The sequence below is a fragment of the Lepisosteus platostomus genome, chromosome 7, assembly GCF_059453375.1.
Source record: "Lepisosteus platostomus isolate fLepPlt1 chromosome 7, fLepPlt1.hap1, whole genome shotgun sequence".
Taxonomy (NCBI): Eukaryota; Metazoa; Chordata; class Actinopteri; order Semionotiformes; family Lepisosteidae; genus Lepisosteus; species Lepisosteus platostomus.
In genome coordinates this window covers 19,913,244-19,934,264 of record NC_142617.1, presented here as the reverse complement: position 1 = coordinate 19,934,264, position 21,021 = coordinate 19,913,244, and the positions used below count along the sequence as shown (strand labels likewise).

The window sequence follows — 21,021 nt, the reverse complement described above, 5'->3', positions numbered from 1 at the left end:
TATCATTGTAAATGTGTTTGCCCTCAATTGATTTACCTGGTTAAATAAAGGATTAAATCAGAATAAAAACTTTTATTGACAAATATGTTACATGTCCAAGGAATATGATTTTGTGTCTTGGTGCAAAAATATAGACAGAAACAATCAATAATAAATATATATACTGTATATACAGTAAACTTTACAAACAAGTCCACAATTATATACACACTACATCCTGTATTCACGTGTTTTGGTTAAGCAGGCTGATGGCCCTGGGGAAGAAGCTATTCATATGCCCACTGGTTTTGGTTTTGATTGTAGTGTCTCCCTGAGGCAAATTTTTTAAACAGATGGTATTCTCGATAGCCAATGAGTCTGCACAGCAGACAATGGGTTGTAATTTGCCTCTAGAATAGACAGACGTGTTGCCAAACCAAACGGTTCTAGAAGCTGTGAGAATGATCTCAATAATGGCTCCATAAAACTGACATGAATGAGAATGGCCTGGAAGCACTGGACTTTTTCAACTGATGCAGGAAATACAATGTCTGGTGCCCTTTCTTTGTAATACTTATACAGTAAGATTATAACATCTGCAACCCATATAAGGGTGTTAAAGTTGGTTATTTCTAGAATCTTAAAAGACTCCACCAAACTCACTACAACCTTGTCAGAGTTCCAGGGGGATGGGTTGTGGAGGGTTTTTCTGATAGTCAATTAACATTTCCAAATATAAAAACATGCATTTATATATACACTTGCTGACTAAAGTCTGAACAGTCTGTGTCATTGAGATACTGAATCCAGCATTTGTGGGACCATGATGTATGAAATATAAATCTAGCCAGATTAAAGTATTTATGTTTTTATTCAAATATCTTCTTTTTGACGTAAAGCTGTTATCTTTTGATTTGTTAAAGTCACTTCCAATTTTGGCTATAATGCGCAGAAGAAATTGTTTACTTTGTTTTATTTTGATTAGGTTGTGCACACTGTCACAGAGCATTTGTCAGTGTGTACAGCCTTCACGCACAAGTTACAGCATTCATAGAGTGTATGATGATACAAGATAAGAGATACTTACCTCTGCCACTTATATTAGGGAAACTGTAATATCTCCGTGCACACAGATTGTCAGTACATCAAAAACGTGACACTTCCTAATGGGTATTTCTTTGCACAATCACAACAAAATGTGGAAAAGCATTCCAATAATAATTACTTATTATTTACATATTTGGAAGATACAATTTCCATTATTTGTTTTATATTCGTGAAAACATTCGTGTTCCTAATATCAAGCCGTATTCAAATGCCTTGAATTTACAATTCAGTTACAATGGTCAATTGCGCAAAAAAACATCATCGGGTATTAACCACTCCCTCACCTTTCATTAACATGGAATGAGCTTTTTCCACCCGGTGATTAATCAGAAAACTTTTCCCAAAATTAGAGGATGCGTTTTCCTCGAAGCAAGCAAACGTATGAAAATCCACAGGTTTCCACAATGCCGAATATTGAAGATTTAACTTTACTTTTACTTGTAAAGTTATTCTAAACATTTACGGACTTAAGGATAAATATTTTAAGTGAGATTTGTTTCCAACCCGCATCACGCCCTTAAATACAGAAAATACATTTATTTTGATCGCTAACAAACTGACCCTGAGAGGTAAGTTGAATTCCTCTTTCCAAACCTTGTGCTTTATACTTCCTTTAGACTGAATTAATACCGTGACAATATCATGAGAGTAAAAAGTAGGGATTGTTTCCCAAAAAATATTTATCGCACCTCAGTGAGATGAACGTCTACCTACCCTGTAATTAATAGATTATCTCTGCACATTTTGTACTAGATGTGCCACAAAGTCTCACTGAACATTAGTTTCCTTGTCTAGTTAAAAGGGACCCAGTTTGCAGTTCTGCATGTAAAAGTGGGGAGTTCAATAAACTTGTACTACTAGTTTGGACCAAGGAGCTAAATAACTGATTGTATGGAAAGTATTTTTTTATTTAAAAATATTTTCCAACTTTAGTAATGTTTGCACAGTCATAAGATCATAAGAAGTAGTTAGTCGATCTATCAATATCATCCAGTTATTTCTCAAAAGAAACTGTTTCCACTTTAAACAAGTTCAAGTGAATGGCCGAGCAGCTTGCTCCTTACTCCCACAACAAAACTCTTGTAGGTTTATAAAAGTTTCCCCGTGTCCTCTGGCTCATCCTTTACTGTAGATTCTGAAGATGTTCATAGGATTGACTTTGTTTAAGACTTTTAGAATTTTGAATTCTTGAAACAGGAAACAGGTACTGTGTCTTCTCTTCTATTTAGAGCCAAAATGAGCTACACAGTCCTGATGGGTCGCTTTCATTTGAAATTACAGTATGAAGTCTACTCTGACCAATATAAATGGAAATAACGAACCTTTCGGATATGTTGAGTTGTGGTGTCATAATCTCTGTAATGCATAACTATTTCCTACTTGAGTAGTGAAGGTTTGCTTGTACTGTACACAGGAATGGGTTTTAATCTTTTACCCAGAAATACAGACTGTGCTGTGGTGCAGTTCAGCAAAACGCAGACCACATCCTACCTGTAACCTCTCAGACTGGATTTTGTCCACCAGACACAGATGATAGGGTGTTGGCAAAGTACTTTACTAATGCACTTGAAAATCATTTCTAATCCGTTTTCCTTTTTTGATTTTTAAAATATTTTGTTTTCTAAATTAAATATTAATTTGTTAGCTGTGGGACACATACCCTTCCTTTTCGCCTGCCTTTTTACTCATAATCCCCAGAGACAGATCACTCACTTCCAAGTATTGCTTGTCCAACATGATCTATCCATTAATTTACAGTAGGTGGGCTATTCATACTAATTAAGTGTAAAACCAAATTGTGAGCCATTAAATTTGCTTCACATTTGAAATGGCACCAAGTGTAATAATGATAGTGCTCTAATGGCATTGACACTGAAATGTACTACTCTGACTTCAGGCTAACTGAGGTAATCAGCAGTAGATTTACTAGACAGGGGACCTAAGATATGCATCACCAGATAATATTACCTCAGCAGTAAATTTAATAATTTTGTTTCTTGACTACATGTAACATCTGTATACCAAAAGCAAAATAATCAAGGTCCTGCATCAGGACAGAGTTTAGAATAACTATTCACACAGCATGACATTTCTTATCATCTGGTAATCATTTAGCCTGAAGCATGAAAACTGTGTACTGTACACACCTTGTCCTGTTTTAATGATACTCTACCCTCTTGTAATAGAAAGCCTTTTTTGCTCAAGAGTGGCATTCTATGTATAGTTTTGTAAAATAATAGGAAGAGTGGTTTGTGTTATTTGGTTGAAATACACAACAAAAAACTGGGCCATATTACCCATAAAAGTAGATTTAATAATGTTTTAATTGTACAGCTATATACTGTATCATACTGCGGTTAAAGAAAGCATGATTCTCCCTTTAAAATACTTAAAACATATATACACACTTTGCAAAGACAAGCTTTATTGAAAGCTCTCTTGTTTAAAAAATACAATTTATTATAATATATTTACAATTAAGTCAGCAGCAGCTGTTATGTGCATTAATATTCAATATTTACGTAGTTGCTTATTAACCATGATCAACACTCCAGTGAACTTCAAAGTGAATGGTGGTGGAGATCTTTATCTCCCCAAAACTCACTCCGTCTTTCAGCAGGGTCTGAAATTCACAATCTGAAAGCTGTGCTAAATACATTCTTTTAAAGGCATTTTGATAATATCCACATAAGCAACATTTCACATACTTTGCGTAAAGCCACAGTATAAACTGCCTGATTTTATTAGCATTTAACTGATTTTATTAGCTCTTAACATTCCATGCTTTTGGAAGGCTTTTTGTGCAGATTCATTGTTAGCATTTGGGTTTCACTTTTAAGAGGCTTTATCTGGACCATGATATTTTCCAGGATAGATTCTTGTCTCTTGCAACCCAAAGCCTGCTTTTTATGTTGGTTTGTCTTTTTCAGATGGCATCACAAATAATAATGACACAGAAATAAAATAGTTACTTGTCTGAAAGTTCCTAACAATAAGCAATGTTTAGTACTGTATTCATGAAAACTACAGTTTTCTCTAGGGTTTTCAGCTTTCACAAACTGTTTCCTGCGATGGACTGATGTCCAGTCCAGGATGGAGTCCCCCTTTGTGCCCTTTGCTTCCAGGATAGGTCTAGGCATCCCTTACTAGGAATTAGCAACTTTCTGATGATAGATAATTGTAATTTTTTAGCTTCTTACTTTGTTTACACCAGGAGTTATTCAGTCATTATCTGTTGGTCATACAGTATTATCCGCCCTGCAAAGTTACATTTCCAGCATTAAAAATATCAAAAACCACTTCTAACAGTGAACACTGTCTTCTTTAACACATTAGCATAAAGGCATAGTTCTCCGGTCACCTGGCAGTGTTTTGGAAATCTTTTGCTAATTTTACAGTTGCGTTTCAGACTCACAATAATATCGAGTTTTAAGAGCCTGTACATTTTTTTCAAATCCAGGACTGCATAATCTGTTGAGTTTTAGAAGATAACACAAGCATGTTTACTAATATTTTCCTGCTGCACTGTATGGTTTTGAAAGCAGTGCGGTTGTACTAGTGTGTCAGATGAGCCTGAGGCGTTGTGGTCAGTTCAGTTCTATTCTGGAAAATTAGTTACACAATTCTGTTTTTGAACTGTTTTTATCCAAACAGAGTGGTTAGTGCGTACTTTTGGGGGTTGCTGTTCAATCCAGTTGGGGGAAAAAGATAATTTTAATGACTCCATGACTCATACACAGAAACACAAGTGGGTGGCATATTCTCAGTCGGTTAAGTCTTGCTTGGGGGCAATGTTCATTTGAAAGTGAAATATTTTGGAATTTTTGAGAAATGATTAACTTGAGGGACAGTTAACAAAGTATAAAAGACCTTCATCTTACAGTATGTAAGTCTGTCTTTTGAGTAGATTTCAGCAGTTTACACTGGGAAATAATCCACTCAAAAGAACATTTAATACTGCGAAAAACCTTTATACTCCCTTATAAAGCCCAGGAACTAAACCGGGCATTTTTTCTTCATGTTTGCAGTTGTCTCCACTATTGTATTATTTAGAAGGTAACTATGATAACTCTGGTCCTTGTTTGGAAATGGGAACATTAAGTAAGACATGGAGATGGTGGGTGTGTTACTAATATTTCATCACTGCAAATTAATTTTAGGCTTGGTATGGTATTGGTGTTATTTTGGTGTTTGACTTCAGTTACTTTTCTCAATATCTTGACTTTCATAAAAGTTTGAAGTAGAATAATGTCCTTTTAGTGCATGTATTTCTATATTCAGGCAAAAAAGTACTCATCTTTAAATCTTCTCGTCTACTTCTGCAGTGGAAGATAAGTTTTCTAGAAGAATACATTTAAATACATCTTTTACCGATAAAAGCCTATATCAGATGGCCATGGTATCATCACAGGAGAATGTGTAGCAAAAATAACAAAAAAGTCAATACAGCGGTATTTGCATACTTAGTACTGCACTTCTCTTCTCTTTTGTTCTCCGACAGGAACCTTTCTCTTTGAGCAAGCAGCTGCAAATACTTAGGATTACTGTTGCTGCACCAGTCTCGTGTTGCATGCAATGTGTGATGTTTTTTGATGTTCTGAACAGGCTTCCTTCTTCTGGTATTTGATCTGTTTTCCACCTTGAAATTGCCACTGTGAGTGTCAGTTACCAATCCCAGTGAGCGTCGCTTACCTATTATTACGCAGGAACAGCCTGAATACTGTCACTCAGAACTCGCTTAGTAACACTAACATGACTTAAAACATTCTTGTCATATTGCACTGTTCTAGAGTAAGTGTCATAGCTTGGCAACCAAGTGCAAGCATCAACCACTCAGCTGAAAACTGAAATCTGTATTAATTCCGGATCTACTTCTGTTAACTTGGACATTCATCTGCTTTTATATTGTTAGCCGTTAGAACAACTTTGGCTGTTCCTTTCATAATTCTGAAGATTTCGATCAAACTTCTTCTAGGTAATTGTCCTCTAATACAGTTTTAAAAATGGGGCAAGACTAGGGCATTCTTTTGCCTAATCAATGCATTCTGGGATTCTAAGCTTCTGTTTTAGATTGTTCTTATTAATAAAGATAAAATGTTGTCATTTCAAAATGTTACCCCTGACATGCCTTAAAATAGGAAAACTGATTTTTTTTTGCGTTACACATTTTCAATGCTTATTTTACATTGACATACCTGCCTTTAAAAGGCAACTAGGAGTCATTGTGTCTTCACTAGACCCAAAATTAAACTAATTAAGCAAAAAGTTTTAATTGGGGTACACTGTAGCACGTTTTTTAATGGTTATTAATCAGAAGTATTTAAATATTATAGTCGTGAATATTGTAAATTACCTGCAGGTCCAGTGTGCTGAAAAAATATTGTTGGGAGATACATGCGCAACCATATGCATACACACACATCAATTGGGAAACTGCTGGACTGAATGCTGATTTACCAGGCACTGGGATTAATAATCAGCGTTGCCTGTACATTGTGCCACAGTGACTGTCTGTCAAAATTCTCAGTGGCTGAGATGTGGAAGTGTGTAGCAGCTGCCTTCTCTCATACTTGATCAGGTATTAGTGTTCTTGACTGGAAAATCAGAATCGTTAAGTTAGGCTCAAAGGGATGTCTCGTGAAAAAAAGAACACTGAAAAAACGGAACACTATTCGTACAATAATGCAGAGTGAATGCCTGGTTCACAGAACTAAAAAAAACAAACAATCCTGGGCTGGTCCAGTTACATACTGTCCTGAGGTATCGACTGGCTCTTGTTGAACTTGCTGAAGATCATGGCAGGGTCCTCGTGAATGGCCTCCTCGCTTTCCTCTGCCAGCTGCTGACTGTTCAGGTAGATGCTGTTTCTAGAGACCATGGTGCTGCTGGATCTCGATGGTAGAGTTTGTTCCGTTTCTACTTCCAGAAACTCCTGGGCGGCCTGCCTGTTCTTGTGTTTTTTCCTCTTTTTCTTATCCACCGTCAGATCCAAAGAGGCGTAGCACATGCTGGGCTCTGCGGCCGGCTGTTTAGAGAAACAGGATTGATGCATCTAGATCAGCGATTGGAAGCTTTGGAATGTATTCCGCTCATTCCACACCCCCAGCTTAAACATGAATTCAAACGACAGTCTAATTCTACATGATGCTTCTGTTAACTTAAATATTTAAGTTAACAGAATATTTGTTAAACAGAGCAGGTTGAAAGGTGCATCATACAGCACATGCAGTCAGTGCAGATTAATTGTGTGAGAGAGTTTTTTTTAAACACTGCTGGGCTTTATCGCAGCTGAAAAGTCTTCTAGCGATGGGTAACTCCAGAGTCCTACAGAGTTCATAGGTACTCTACAATTAGCGACTGAATGGCCTGCGAGATCTTTTCATTCAGGCAAGTAGTTCAATATGAGATGTGGAGTGAAGTACAGGCACCAACAGTACTTCGAGGACTGGGGCTGACAGTATATTATGAAGATTGCCTGTTGCCAGAAGTAAGATATACTATAAGGAAGATGGTTTATTTATCTTCTTGTAAGAAAGCTATTTACTATGCTTTTTCTTAAAAAACAGTAATTTCTTTACGTTTCTGTGTAGATCAGTAGAACTGTTATGCTGTTTACTTAAATATTTACACCTTTATGCAAAAAACACATTCTTTTGACTTGACTTCACATGAGTAAATATTTTATTCCAAATTTCCTGCCACATTCCCTGACTAGAAGGAAAACAGATGCAGTCTTGACACTCATAATGTTTGTATATAATCTTCTTTAATTTGCTCAGAACCTTTTTTTAAAGCTAGAATTGATTTGACTCAAATGTATGTGGGTATCAGCAGTAAATGGAGTACCCCCACATCACAGGAATTTTTCCCAGTTCAGTTTTCGTTTTTGTAGAGGTTAGTACATAGTACATAAATGGCATTGCTTTTGCATAGTTTTTGTGTATAACACATTGATACTGAGTGCCAAGCTTATTAACCTGCTAATTCTTAAACCAACATTATTATAAATATATATAAATTAATTACATATTAAGGTTATTTAATTGATTATATGTTCTACTAAAGCACAGGTCAGTGCATCTGGCTTGCCTTAAGTACTCATCACAAATGAGGAATGGTGTATATTTTAATACATCCAAAATATATATATATAAATAAATTTAAAAACTATTCACTGTATGTCTCAATGTGCTCTAAATTCTAACTCTTCTATAAACTGTAATTCTATGTGACAGGCCACAGCGGACGTTATTAATGAAAGAAATCCGCACATCTTGAAATCATTACTGTCTAAGGCCTGTAGGAAATACAGTATGTGCTATTTGTAGCATGCAGATATGCAGTATTTGAAAGTTTGTTTTTTTTGTATATTTGCTTAGGCTTTTAAGTCACTAGAAGAAATATTGTAATGAAATAAAACTGCTGGAGTAATTAAATGTATGGTAAATTTACCATAATGGTGACTGTGCCGCCATTTCAGACAGTTGGCTCTTTCTCAGGAATGAACATGTAAATTTAAAGACAGATTCTGTGCCAACACACAATTAATTGTTTAACTGGCAACTGAACCTTTAAAAGACAACAAACATTGTCTTGAAAATCTAGAAGAGAATCAGCTAATGAAGTCCTTAATATAAAACAGTACAAAATCCTTTTTGTGTTCTTTTTTTTAAAGAAAGCTTCAATATCTTCACATGCAGTTTCCCATATCAAACAAACATGCATCTTACAAAAGAGTCCTATTTACAATAATGTTTGAATATCCAAAGAGTCATATAAACGTCTTGCTCTTTAAAAATTGTAAGTTTTATTTATTGAAGTGACGATTGCAAGCCCCACCATTGAAAGACAATACTATACAGTAGATACAGTCCTGTAAAATACTGAAGGTAACATATTGTGTCTTTGTTTGGCAATGCTGCATGTTAAAAAATATTGGTGACTGCAAACCTTTCTATTCTCTATGTTTTTAATGACCATGTTTGTAAACGTTAATTTTTGTAGCAACAGATTAGCAAATAAAAAATGTCACAAAATAATGTCACCTTTTCTGTTTTCTGAGTTTACAGACTCTTACTGAATTCATTTGTTCATTTATGCTTCGGCGAAAATGACGAATTCCACCGTCTGCACACGTCAAAAGAATTGAAAACACACTGTGCTACTGAACTGTATTTTTGATGTGAACATGTTTGTCTGCTTTGAAAGAAAAAAAACAACAAAAATAATTCACGTTTATTACCCTCAGAGTTATTCTAAAGTGTCATGCTCTTAAAAAATGTTCTCACTTTATTCAGTTTACTTCTGAAAAAGTTTGAACTAGAACAACCGTAAAAGCTGTTCTCAGATTTTCCAGTTTGTCTTTCAGATTTGTGAATTGTCTTTAAAGGTGAAAATAATCATTTTTAATGAGATTGCTGTCCCTGCTGTGTACCATCTGCACCTGCAGTCCTTTTCTGTCTCGAGCATAACTTCCAATCATTTGTTCTACTTGTAGCAGATTTTTTATATTTCAAAATACCTTTTTTCCAGTTTGTTGTTTTCTAGGAGCTTTCATCTGTTCATAGCATTCCTCTTCACAGTCATAGTCCTCATGTGCTTAGGAACAGCAAAGAAACCATTAATATTGGGTTGATATCAACAAAACAAGAAAAAAAGGTGGTATCAGCTCATTTAGTCCATATATTCAATGCAGTACAAATCAGATTTATATGAAAGTTGATGTCATCTGATTTTTTTTAATGGCCAAAATGCAAGTACTTAAGTACAGTTTCTGTTAAAATGATTTGTGTCATGGGTCTTTGTACCACTGAGCTGTGGTCATTTGTTGTCGCAGATCATAAAAAGTTATTTGACATTTTAAAATGTTAGATAAGCCGCTGATTCAGACCTGCTTTCTTCAGTTTTCTACAGCTCCGAGGAAGCACTGAAGTCACAGAATGGCTAGCAATCTATTTTTGTTTTATTAGAAACAGAAAAAATGTAGTTCACTGAAAAGAGCAAACAATTTTGTGTAGGCAGGTCATTTTGGAGACATTCCTACACTTGCTGTGTGCCCAAAAAGAAATAATGAATTGCCTTTTTAGTGTTTTTTTAAGCTTTTAGTTCTTCTACTGTACCTTAATCTACTTCACTTTGACATTGACATTCTACCCATTATTATTAGAGTGCCTGAGCCTGTTGTTTTACAATTGTAAGTTTGTCAGTGACAAATCCTTCCCTTTGTAACTTTTAAATACTTATGAGAGCTAACATTTTTTTAGGAAAATCTGCAGATTAATGGAGTCCACAAATCTAAATCTATGTCAATGTCGACATAAGGGACTTTGCTTTTTTCACTAGCAACATTTTAGTTTTACAGAGCAGAGCATCCAAAAAGGGTATGCACAAGAATAAATTGTTAAAAGTGTTATCTTTATAAAGTAATCGACAGCACGCACCAAAGGCAACACGATAATAAAGGAACTTACCTTCAAAGTCTTGATTTATATTCCCATATATTGGATTTTCATCAATTTGCTCTTCCTCCCTATAACTACAGGAAACCAATGGATAAACAGAAAGGTCACTCCATTTTGCACTTTTCGGAACATAGCTAAACCCATTTGTAATTTTGTACAACCCTGCTCAGTGGCAACACTAAAAGGTGCCTGCCACTTTGTAAACTTTTGTTTTCACTTTGAAGCAGTGATGGAGTAATAGGATTTGTTCAGTGTAATGCATTGTAGTCTAGATTATTGTATATATTATTTGTGTAATTGTAGTACATAATAAATTGGTTTGCATGTGCCTTTTCGTTGAGTACTTGGTCTACAGCACTTCTTTAATGCTATTAAAGTCTCACTGTCTCAGTTGTTCTAGGACAAAACTGTGGTTTAACTGCTCTTTAGCAGCTTCTGTACTGATAAGAAAATTTGAGATCTGATTAGGCTTAGAAATATTTCACAAGTTATTCTCTTTACAACAAAATGTTACGTAACTTTCATTTTTAACGATGACTGGCCATCTTAGTCAAGCATTTGAAGTCATGTAACCTATTGAGATTAAAACAGTTTCTTCTTGAGCTTTCAGTTGTTCCTTGTATACATGAGTTTCAGACATAATTCTATAACATACCATCCATTAACATTTAAATAATAATTTTAATATGCAATGATATAATCCTGCAACAAGTTTAAGTGGAATTTCACTCTGCATTATAGTGTAAATTATAATGTGCGACATCAGATTTAAATTAAAATTCAGTTTAAAAAAATCTTGTTTATATTACAAAACATCAGTAGGTATAATAATGTACATACTGAATAGTTTTGTTTTCATTAATCTTCATTAGTAAGTTTACAACAATTATTTTTTGTTTGACCTGTAAACCCTTTACAATACTTTAAAGCAACATAAAAAGGCTGATCCTCAAACGTTTTTAAAAGACAATATTAAAATAATACATCTCATACCTTGGAGCATAGTCTGGATATATTATTTGCTGAGGCACTGCAAAATGAATACAATAATACAAAAGTTAGGTTTATTATACAAAATCATGGATCTGATAGTAATGCAATTATAACTCTTTACCACTCCTTTTCATAGTAACACTGCTCAGTTAAACATTAAGTTGCAATAAGGTCTTAGTTTAACACAGGAGTAGTTGACCTTAGTGTTTACATTACATGCCACTGCAGGGCTTTGAACCCTTTAATAAAACTGTTAAGGATTAATTCATTGTGTGTCTGCGTTTGTGTCTGTCTTCCTGTGATGGACTGGTCCTGTCTAGGACCCTGCGATCCTGAATTTAAAGATGTGGTTATAAAACTGAAACTACTGTGTTCAGTCAACAAGAAGATTGCAAAATAGATTTTTTTAATGTATAAATGTTTAAATGTTTTAAGTGTTCTTCATACAGTGTTCAAAATGTCACCACGTGGATTGAAAAGCCCAAACATAAAACTTTTAGACAGGTTTCTGACCGATTATTACCTTCAGATGATAGTTCATTTGAATTACTGTACTTACTGTATGATCTGAACAGATCAGGCCTCATTTACATATTAAGTGTGAGGACAATACAAACAATCCAAGTTTTGGGTAATCACTGTGTTTTAGAAGAATAGGATTACAAATTAGATTCTAATGGAATACTGAGCATCTTCTGCTCTCATTAACAAATATGTGTCAATGGCAGCTTTGTGTGAGAAACCTAGAAAATAAAAAAATGGTGGTTCCAGTATATTACATGACTAAACAATTTTTGTTTAGAATCAAGACAGCTCTTGAGATGTGTTAAAAAGAAGATTATCTGTATTCAGATCAAATATCTCTGTTTCACAAGACATGCAAGTACATACATTGACTTGAAAAATGCCAGAAAAAGTTTGTATGAGGTTTTGGATCTTAGGTGTCCTAACATGAAGTACAAAAATAAATTCTGAAAAGAGTAAATTTCTCATCATGTTATTTGAAGAAAATGTTTGTCTTGTTTTTTGTTTCATAATGTCACCATATAAGGATGAGTTTTTCTAGTTTGTGAAGCTTAAAAATCAGTAATACTGTAAGAAAAACCTTAGGTAAGTCATTCACTAATGTCACTGAAGAAATTGATTTTACTGTGTAAAATGCAGTTACCACATTTACTTTTTAAAGGTATATTAAAATTGCACCCACCTTGCTCACATTTCCTTTGCCTCAAGCAAAAGACTATGTTTAAACAAACAGATATGAGCAGTGCTATTGCCGTCATTGCCAGACCCAACCAGGCAGAACTGCAGGGTTCTAAGTAAGAAAACAAAAAACATACAGAAATATGTAAGGTTTAATTCAATATGCGTAGACCATAAGCGATATAATGGAACGAAGTTTAGCACTGAAGATCCTTGACTTTGGCTATTGCTGTAACCATGAAGATTTTAAAATGTCAGGTTGTTCTCACCTTCATATTAAGGGTTGATTTCCATTGAGGTTCAAGGTTTTTTTATTAATTCCAGAATCTCTAGGTAAGCAGCCTTTTAAGGAGCGGTTTATAACCCATTCTCCTCTTAAGGATTTATTTCACACCTCCTCAAAATACAGCCTAATTGAATCCACTGTAATTCTAACACTTATAATAGTTTATTCCTAGAATATGCATCATGGGCATCAAGCATGCAGTATGTGACTATGAATACTGTTTTTAAGTGAGAAAATAGTTTGTAAAAGAGCTAACAGAATGCTAGTAGAAACACTAGTCTAACAGTGTCTGTACTGCCATGTCTGTAGGTGAGGAGGTATTCATCTCGTTTACAGCGATGACCTGGAGACCATATTATAAAGCAGGAGATTTACTAGAGCAATGTGATTGAGGTTTCTTGTTTGGGGGTGTGAAATAGTGAAGCAATTGTCCACCTAAGATTTAAAGTTATGATCTGGTTTATGATCAGAGTCCTGACCACTATTCCACATCATTGTATTTCCTTGAGTAGCTCATTTTTCTTAAAAACCTATTTACAGTGGGTGTGCTTACCGGTTCTCAGCTTTTCTGTTGCATTAACATGGGTGACTCTTTGTAGCTATTTGTTGTAGGCTCTAGATAATAATTTGTTATTAATAATATTCATTGCAAAGCACTTTTCATCCCTAAGGATCCCAAAGCTGCAGCTGAGCTACTGTGCTATGGAGCTTAAGACATCAGAGCTGGGAGTTCTTCCACCTGTTGTTTTTTTTGGGTGGTAGCAAGTAGCAAGGTTCGTAGAGACGTTAAAATCTCGGGTAGGGACACTGAGGGGTTTTATTCACATTGTTTCATCAAACCCAGCTATATATCCGGGCACCAAAATGTGTCTGTAAAAAAATAATTGCACTTACAATTCTTAAAAAATATTCCAAATTTATTATTAATAATAAATAATTATGCCTATGTGGTTTTGTTAGTGAGGTCTTTGTCTTTTTCCCGAGTTTCATCTCAGATTTGATCTTTATTGAAAAGACATTAACAAATTGCTGTACAATTTATTTTGGATGTTAAAGACACACCATAGTGAACAGTCTTGAATGTAAAAGGTGATTTTCACTCTTTCACGTGAGGCAGAGAGATGGGAATTTACATTTATTTTGTGATTTTCATTTTAAAATAGGATCACCTCTTACTGAGAGAAGTTCTGTTGTGAGTTTCACTAAATTACTATAAAACACTATTAAAAAAATGTATGAATTGGAGTCTTTGTTCTGAGAACATTGTGTTGGTGGTCTTGTCCATGCTGATTTGACAATGGTTAATAATTGCAATCTCTCTCCTCAATGAGAGACTTTGTAGCTACTTAGAATGTATGATACACTTTAAAGAAATAAGCATAGTCCTAGAAGGATGTCTCTACACTTTCCACTGTTAGGTAAAAATATTTAAAAACATATTTTCAAAATGAATTGAAGTGATAATTACACTAGCTAAACCTGAAAACAAAGTAACTTGTTTTTGAGTCAAGTGATGTATTCAAAGCTTGAAGAACAAGAAAATTCAAATTTCCTAAAGACTAAACCAAAACTCTTATCAGCATACCCAGAGTAGCAGGGTTTCTCTTTATTTAAAATCATTATAAATGTTAAATGCAATTAAAGATTGGGTCTAGTGAGTTTCTTTTCTTGATTATGGCCTTATTAATATCAGACGGCTTGCCATTTGTTTCTATATATACAGTACCAGTGGCGATTCTACTGTTGTTACAATAACGCAGTTTATTTTAGCCTTTGCTGTAGTTTTTAAGTAAATGCTTCCAAAATATGGAGTCAGAAAGGTAAATAAATTCTCATGTGCTTATTGTTGATTGTTGGTGACATAGAGACAACGAGTAAAAAAGCCAGTGCTGACAAACAATAAACACAGACGAAAGACTGAGATGTCAAAACATTAATTAAATAATTAGTTGAACATTATATAAACATGCGGGATTACTTAAGTATGTGGTCAGGTCGCAATTCTCCATTCAAGTCAAGCAATAGTAATAAACTGAGCTGGAAAGGGCAGATCTTGTTATACAGTATGTGCCATCTTAATTTCACTTTTCTTAATTTAGTAATCTGAGAGAAATAACCAAAAATGGAAATGGATAATCTCAGAGATTTTGTTTTGGCAGTTTTAGAAGTTTAGTTGTTTTATTTTTGCTTGACTACGTTTTTTAATGAAAATGTTACACTACCTCAGAGTGTACATGCTCCTATTTACTGTATATATACAGTAACACCTGTCCCTGTGTGTGCCCTGCAATGGACTGGTGTCCTGTCCAGGGTGTACCCCACCTTGTGCCCTTTGCTTGTCAAGATAGGCTGCAGTTCCCCCACAACCCTGAATTGGACGAAGTGGTTAGAAGATGGATGGAAGGATATTATACATTGTCTCCTAACTGACAGCTCAGTTTAGCTGAAAAAGTGCTAACAAAACAAACTTCATTGAATATAAAGTCCTGCATATATTATGCACATCATTTTTTCAATCTCTTGAAAATAAGTAAAGCCTTTTCATTTGATTCTTTCATTGTTAGCTATTAATATGTCAGTTTCCTCCATATAATCTGAAGATTTTAGTATTTGACCTTTACCGATGTACTATATTGTATATGCACTACGATAGAAACAAGCCGAGATAATATACTGATTAAACATGAACGATGTAGTCAAAATTTACTTAACTCCTAAATTTCTAACTACGATTTCAGCTGGCACTGTAAATTCATATTAGAAGTTCGTGGTTTTCCAAAATGAAACTGTAATGGAAAATTATGCCCTTTGATTAGCAGCGCGGTAACAAACTGAAAATTATTTTTTAATGCCTTGTGAGTGACACAACAAAGAAAGTGTTCAGTGGCATAGCAGAACTGATATGCAGGTATTCCCCCCCAAACTGATCCAAGCAGTAGTTAGCTACAGGAAACCTCAAATTAAATATCAGTTGAGCTAAATGTTGTTTTTGCTGTTATTTGCCAACTGTTGAAGAGGTTATAGAGTGCTGGTTTCTTATACCCAAAGTGGGATTAACACACTTTCGATGCCCTTTAATATTGGCGTGTTGAGTAACATACCTTGCTTAAACAGCAGCAGTCTTCCCATCTAGAAGCTGAACCCCTGGGCCCTTATAGTCCGGAGGGCCCTTAACCACTAAACCAGTCTGTCTCTTGGTTCTTGTCGTTACTCTTATTATGTAACGCACAATATCATATAATGAACTTTGAAGATGCAGGTATAGATCAAGCTTTTTTGTTCGGAATGTACACCATAAACAAGCTTAAGACCGATCTTTTCAACTACTGTTCGTTGGCAAGTGAAGTCTTGTACAATTCAGTTTTAGTTAACTCGGACAAATTAATAAACCCTGCTGTGTTAAAACATGAATTATTCTGCACCGAAGCACAACTTAACATGTTTTGTATATTTTTCAAAGCCAATAATATTTTAACCATAATTAGGTTTGGCAGTATATTGATTAAAATGAATGTTTGAGTAACAGCATTTCAAAACAAACATTGCACCCAAATGCAGAGTTCTAAGACACAAATTACTTTTGCAAACCTATTCAACTCCATTTGAAATTTTATTTGTATTATCCAAAAGAAAGTGTCAATTTAAATTCAGTACTGAAATCCCACAAACGTTTAGAATGCCGAGTTTCATTTGAAACGAAGCCAGTTCAAGTAAAAAAAGAATACATTCCACTTATTTATCGATGTATGATCTTCCAACAATGATTAAAAAATTGACTTATCATGTTGCTGTTTTTTGACCAGCACTGTATTAACAGCACATATTCTATTGTTGTGCTTTTTTAAAAAAAATAGATGTTCAGTAGTAATTACATAAAGGCTCAAATTTGTTTAAAGTTTCTTGTGAATATTGCGAATTGAAGTGTTGCAAATTTGTTTTATCTAGCTCAGAGTTTTTAATGAACAGCTGCTATTTTACAATGGCAATGTCCTAGAGTCTCATTCACAAAGAAGCCTTATCAGGTTCTGAGGGCATAAGACCACATTCTGCAACTGTTGTAAAAGAAATTGAGCACTTGCCTTATAATTTTCTCTGTTGTTTAAATGTACAAAGTATTGTTAAACATAAGGTAATATATTGTATATATACTAATACAGTGTACACTCTTTTGATTACAGGTCACAAAAATTCAAAAAGTAAAAAAAACACAATACACTTTCACTAAAAACGAGTCTCGTCCTCAAAAAGATATTATCCTTAATATCGCATGAAATAGCTCCACTTTTTAAATTGTATGATTGATGGTTTCTTCTTTCAGGGAGGAAAATATTATTCCAAAATATATCTACTTAAAAACACCATTATCTTTATTTAGTATATGTGGAATATTGAAAGAGAAAGACTGGAGAGAGTAAAGTTCAGCCTACAGTATGTATGAATATTGTCTAAAACAAATGATTGTTTCAAAGCCTACCTGCCATCTTTGATGAGGATTCCACAAATGGCACAAAGGTTAGAATCTGTAATGTCTGTGATCCTGTCCAGAGTTGTTACATTCCTGCAAAGCCTTGCTACCTGTACTTTATATGGTCTATTTTTACTCCCTCTCTTGTATTTTTGCTGTCACAAACAGGAAACGTGGTGAACAACCTCATTCACTGCAGTCTGTACTTCTGCAAGACAGTGCAACGGGTTGCTGAAAAGGATAATCAGTGCTTGCCTTTTTTTCTCACGTGTTTGAACATATTGTTTATGTTTCATTACTTAGTTATGAGCCTGAGATGTGATGTTTAAAGTGTTCTTCTTTTAAAAAATATTATGACAATAATAATGTTTTCACTAGGTGCTAGACTGCTCAGATTTAAAAAAAAGATCTTGAGTATTATACCATAACATTTCGGGTTGATTTAAATTGTGTTTACACATGCCATTTCAGAGTCTAATTTACATAGACCTTTTAAGCTCTGTTGGGTACTGAAAACAAGTTTGTATGAAGGGTCATATAGGGGTATAACCATTAATTATTTTTAATGAATTCTGTTCTATTTAGAGATTTTCTGATGGTACTGCAAGGTTCACAATTTATTCTGTTCTGATATCTACAGTATGACACCACCCCTAATCTACAACCTCAGAACCACAGCTGGCTGTGAGTCTTTCTGCAATAAAATATTAATGTCTTGTGTCAGAACAAAGTCCCACCATCTACTCCCCATCATGTTAAATTTGGCCTCATCAGACCATTATACTTGAAGGTTTCGTACAGTAGTTCCAACATACAGTACAATTTCCCAGGTATTTCAGGTTCATTTTGACTTACTTTCCGACCTTAGCTTTTCTTTACGGTAGTTGGGAAAAAGTTTTTTTTCAGCCTTCCAATGACAACCTTGTGGCAACTGGTATTTTTTTAGTTACTGTAAGTGCTGGAAAGGATATTCAAGGTCATGCTGCATGCTTTCTGAACTGACAAAGGTTTGCCTGACTTACTGTATATCTCTTCCTTTAACGTGTTTATGCTGGTCTTGAATTTGGGTTGTTTGGACCAACCCCATGACTTTTTTAATGAAACACATTTATATCTTTGCCTTTTCTACCATTATGAGGCTGCCTTCTCCGAGTATCTGAATTTTGGCCTAGATGTCCCAGTTCAAATGGCATGCTCTCATTTGTAACATTGTTTACGTGAAGCTTCCTTCTTCCCTACCATTCAGAACTGGTGTTTTAAATGTGGAAATTAAGTTTTGTGCTTCCTTATTGGAGCACAAATGTCTCTATTTCATTTGTAATGAAAAAAAAAATATTGTAGTTGTTTATAAAAACTGATTTTTTTTTTGCATGTTTCCTGTTTAGAATCACTACAAAACCAATAAGTTATTTACTTAGTGCTGCAGCTGCATTTTGTTATGTAAGGATAAGTTAATACCTTAGAAACGATATAATCAACTCAATACTTTTCATTATTTTGTGAAAAAATAACATTTTATTATATGTAGTGCAGAATACAGGATGACAGTCCAATCTATAAATCATTCTAAGACATTTTTTGTTCCCGTCTCCTTGGAGGTATAAAATCTGGAGGGCATTGTAGCCATAACCTTATTTGAACTATATAGGTAAGATACATATAAAGTGGCCAACATTAATTCTTTCAGGAATGCCATTTATCTTCCGGAAAATATCTGCTTCTGATTTTCTGGAAGTACAGTAATTGCAAAAAGAGTAAAGATGTGAAATCCAGAAAGAGTAAATAAACTTGTGAAAAAAATAGCAATATAATGTTCTGTATTTAGAATGTTTGGATTTGAATGACTGTTTTTCAGAAACAGTCTTGGGATTTGCTTTGAAAGAAAAAATGTGCTGTATAGTAGATAAAAAAAGAAGAAAGGTTAGAAACGAGAGGTGATTATTCAGCCCATTTTCTGTACCCTGTTTAGTTGCCAGTAAGTGATCTCACCTAGCCATTCCAGACAAAAACAAATCAGTCCTGTTAGTAATTCTGATTACTAACCTGATTATATTTAATATTTTTAACATAGCACCCAGTGCCTCTTGTTTAGTGTAATTGCATTCCATTGAGCTGACCTTAGTTTCCAGACTCCTGAGGCGTGAGACAGGATTGCTCCCCACCTCCAGTCTGATTTCAGTTTTGTCTCATTGCTCATCACCCTCAGAACTGTTTTTTAGCAAAATTAACTATTTTGCCTGACTTGTTTGTTTTTAACATTCAGACATGTGGAAAAACATTCATTGTAGAGTGGAGGTATAGGACAGTTAGACAGCCTTTGTTTAAAGGAATCATCTCCGCCTATGGTTTTGCTCTAGCTTTTGTCTGCCTTAGCTCATATTTGTTTTTACACCTTAAAACAAAGACTTATACATTTTCTAGATCTGTGATACTTTAGAAAAGGCCCATTTGACTGGCCTTTATATTTATTCAATGAAGGTTAATTAAGACCATGACTTCAGACTAAACATGTTTACACTCAGTTCTGAGTATCATAACAATTCATATATCCCAATATGTTCTAATATATTCATACATTCCAATATGGAGATACTGATAAGATGTCCACTAGTTATTACCTACTTAACAGTGGCTTACATTGTTTGTAATTTAACACAATGGGACATCATTGGAAGGGTGTGAATACTATGTAAAGGCATTGAAATTGGTTACGGTATATTGAAATATTGTTTATCGATTAAAAGCATACATTTTGAATGATGTTTGCATTCGCCTCCAGCAGGGATAAGCAAATTGTACTCTAAAAACTAAATTGATGCTAAAACTGAAAATGATGTCGTGTTGTTATAGTTATAGTACATTCATCAGGAACCTGGAGTGAATAAAGTCTTCAGTCCATGTTTGTTTTAAAGTCTGTTTTGCTTTATAACTGCTATTGTTGCTAAAAAAGTTTTACATAAAATCTACACATGTGACACGTGATGGACTTTCTGTGTGCTCCAGGCATCTGTCATGACAGGGCATTTTAATGGATGGAGATGATTAAGATTATTTTACAGTAAAATCTGGTGGTTCCTTTCATTCCATTGCAAGAGTGACGGTGTGAAGAAAGTTGTTTAAGTATTTCTGCGGCACAAAATGTTTTGTGGAGGGGGGGTGATGTTATTTCCGTCTTTTGTTGCGTTTCTGAAGCATTTTGAGATTAATAAAGCCAGGTTAATGAGGCCTTCAAACATGGCAACAGGGTGAGTTCTTTAAACTTGTTACTTCAAGAGCATCCAGCACTAATCAGGGGTTGCAAGGAACTGATCTTTCCAAATATTTGTGCTCTTTCATCCCAGTAATGAATCACCCAATGGACTGACATCGGAGTCACTTTTGACCCTAGCTTGACCTTTGAACCTGTTTGCACAGTGTACATACCCTCAGTATGTTTGTACAGAACCCATTAGCCAACGTCCTCCTTCCTCCTTTGAAACATTACCTGGCTGGGCTCTGTCCTGTTCATGGCCCATGTGGAGGAACTG

General features: G+C 34.8%; 1 protein-coding gene across 2 annotated transcripts; it reads right to left on the bottom strand.

The window, feature by feature from the left end:
- Nucleotides 1-52: 52 nt before the first annotated feature.
- Nucleotides 53-17,685, bottom strand: LOC148658445 (T-cell receptor-associated transmembrane adapter 1). 2 transcript variants are annotated; one of them, XM_088639634.1, is made up of 6 exons: nucleotides 17,504-17,685; nucleotides 12,748-12,855; nucleotides 11,541-11,577; nucleotides 10,557-10,621; nucleotides 9,608-9,684; nucleotides 53-7,111 (listed from the first exon to the last, which is right to left on the bottom strand). In XM_088639634.1, the coding sequence occupies exons 1-6, from the start codon at nucleotides 17,508-17,510 to the stop codon at nucleotides 6,830-6,832; spliced, it is 576 nt and encodes a 191-aa protein (XP_088495760.1). In that variant the 5' UTR covers nucleotides 17,511-17,685; the 3' UTR covers nucleotides 53-6,829. The 2 variants fall into 2 exon arrangements, with proteins under 2 accessions (XP_088495760.1, XP_088495761.1); XM_088639635.1 differs by lacking the exon at nucleotides 17,504-17,685 and adding an exon at nucleotides 13,013-14,046.
- Between the last annotated feature and the right edge of the window lie 3,336 nt (nucleotides 17,686-21,021).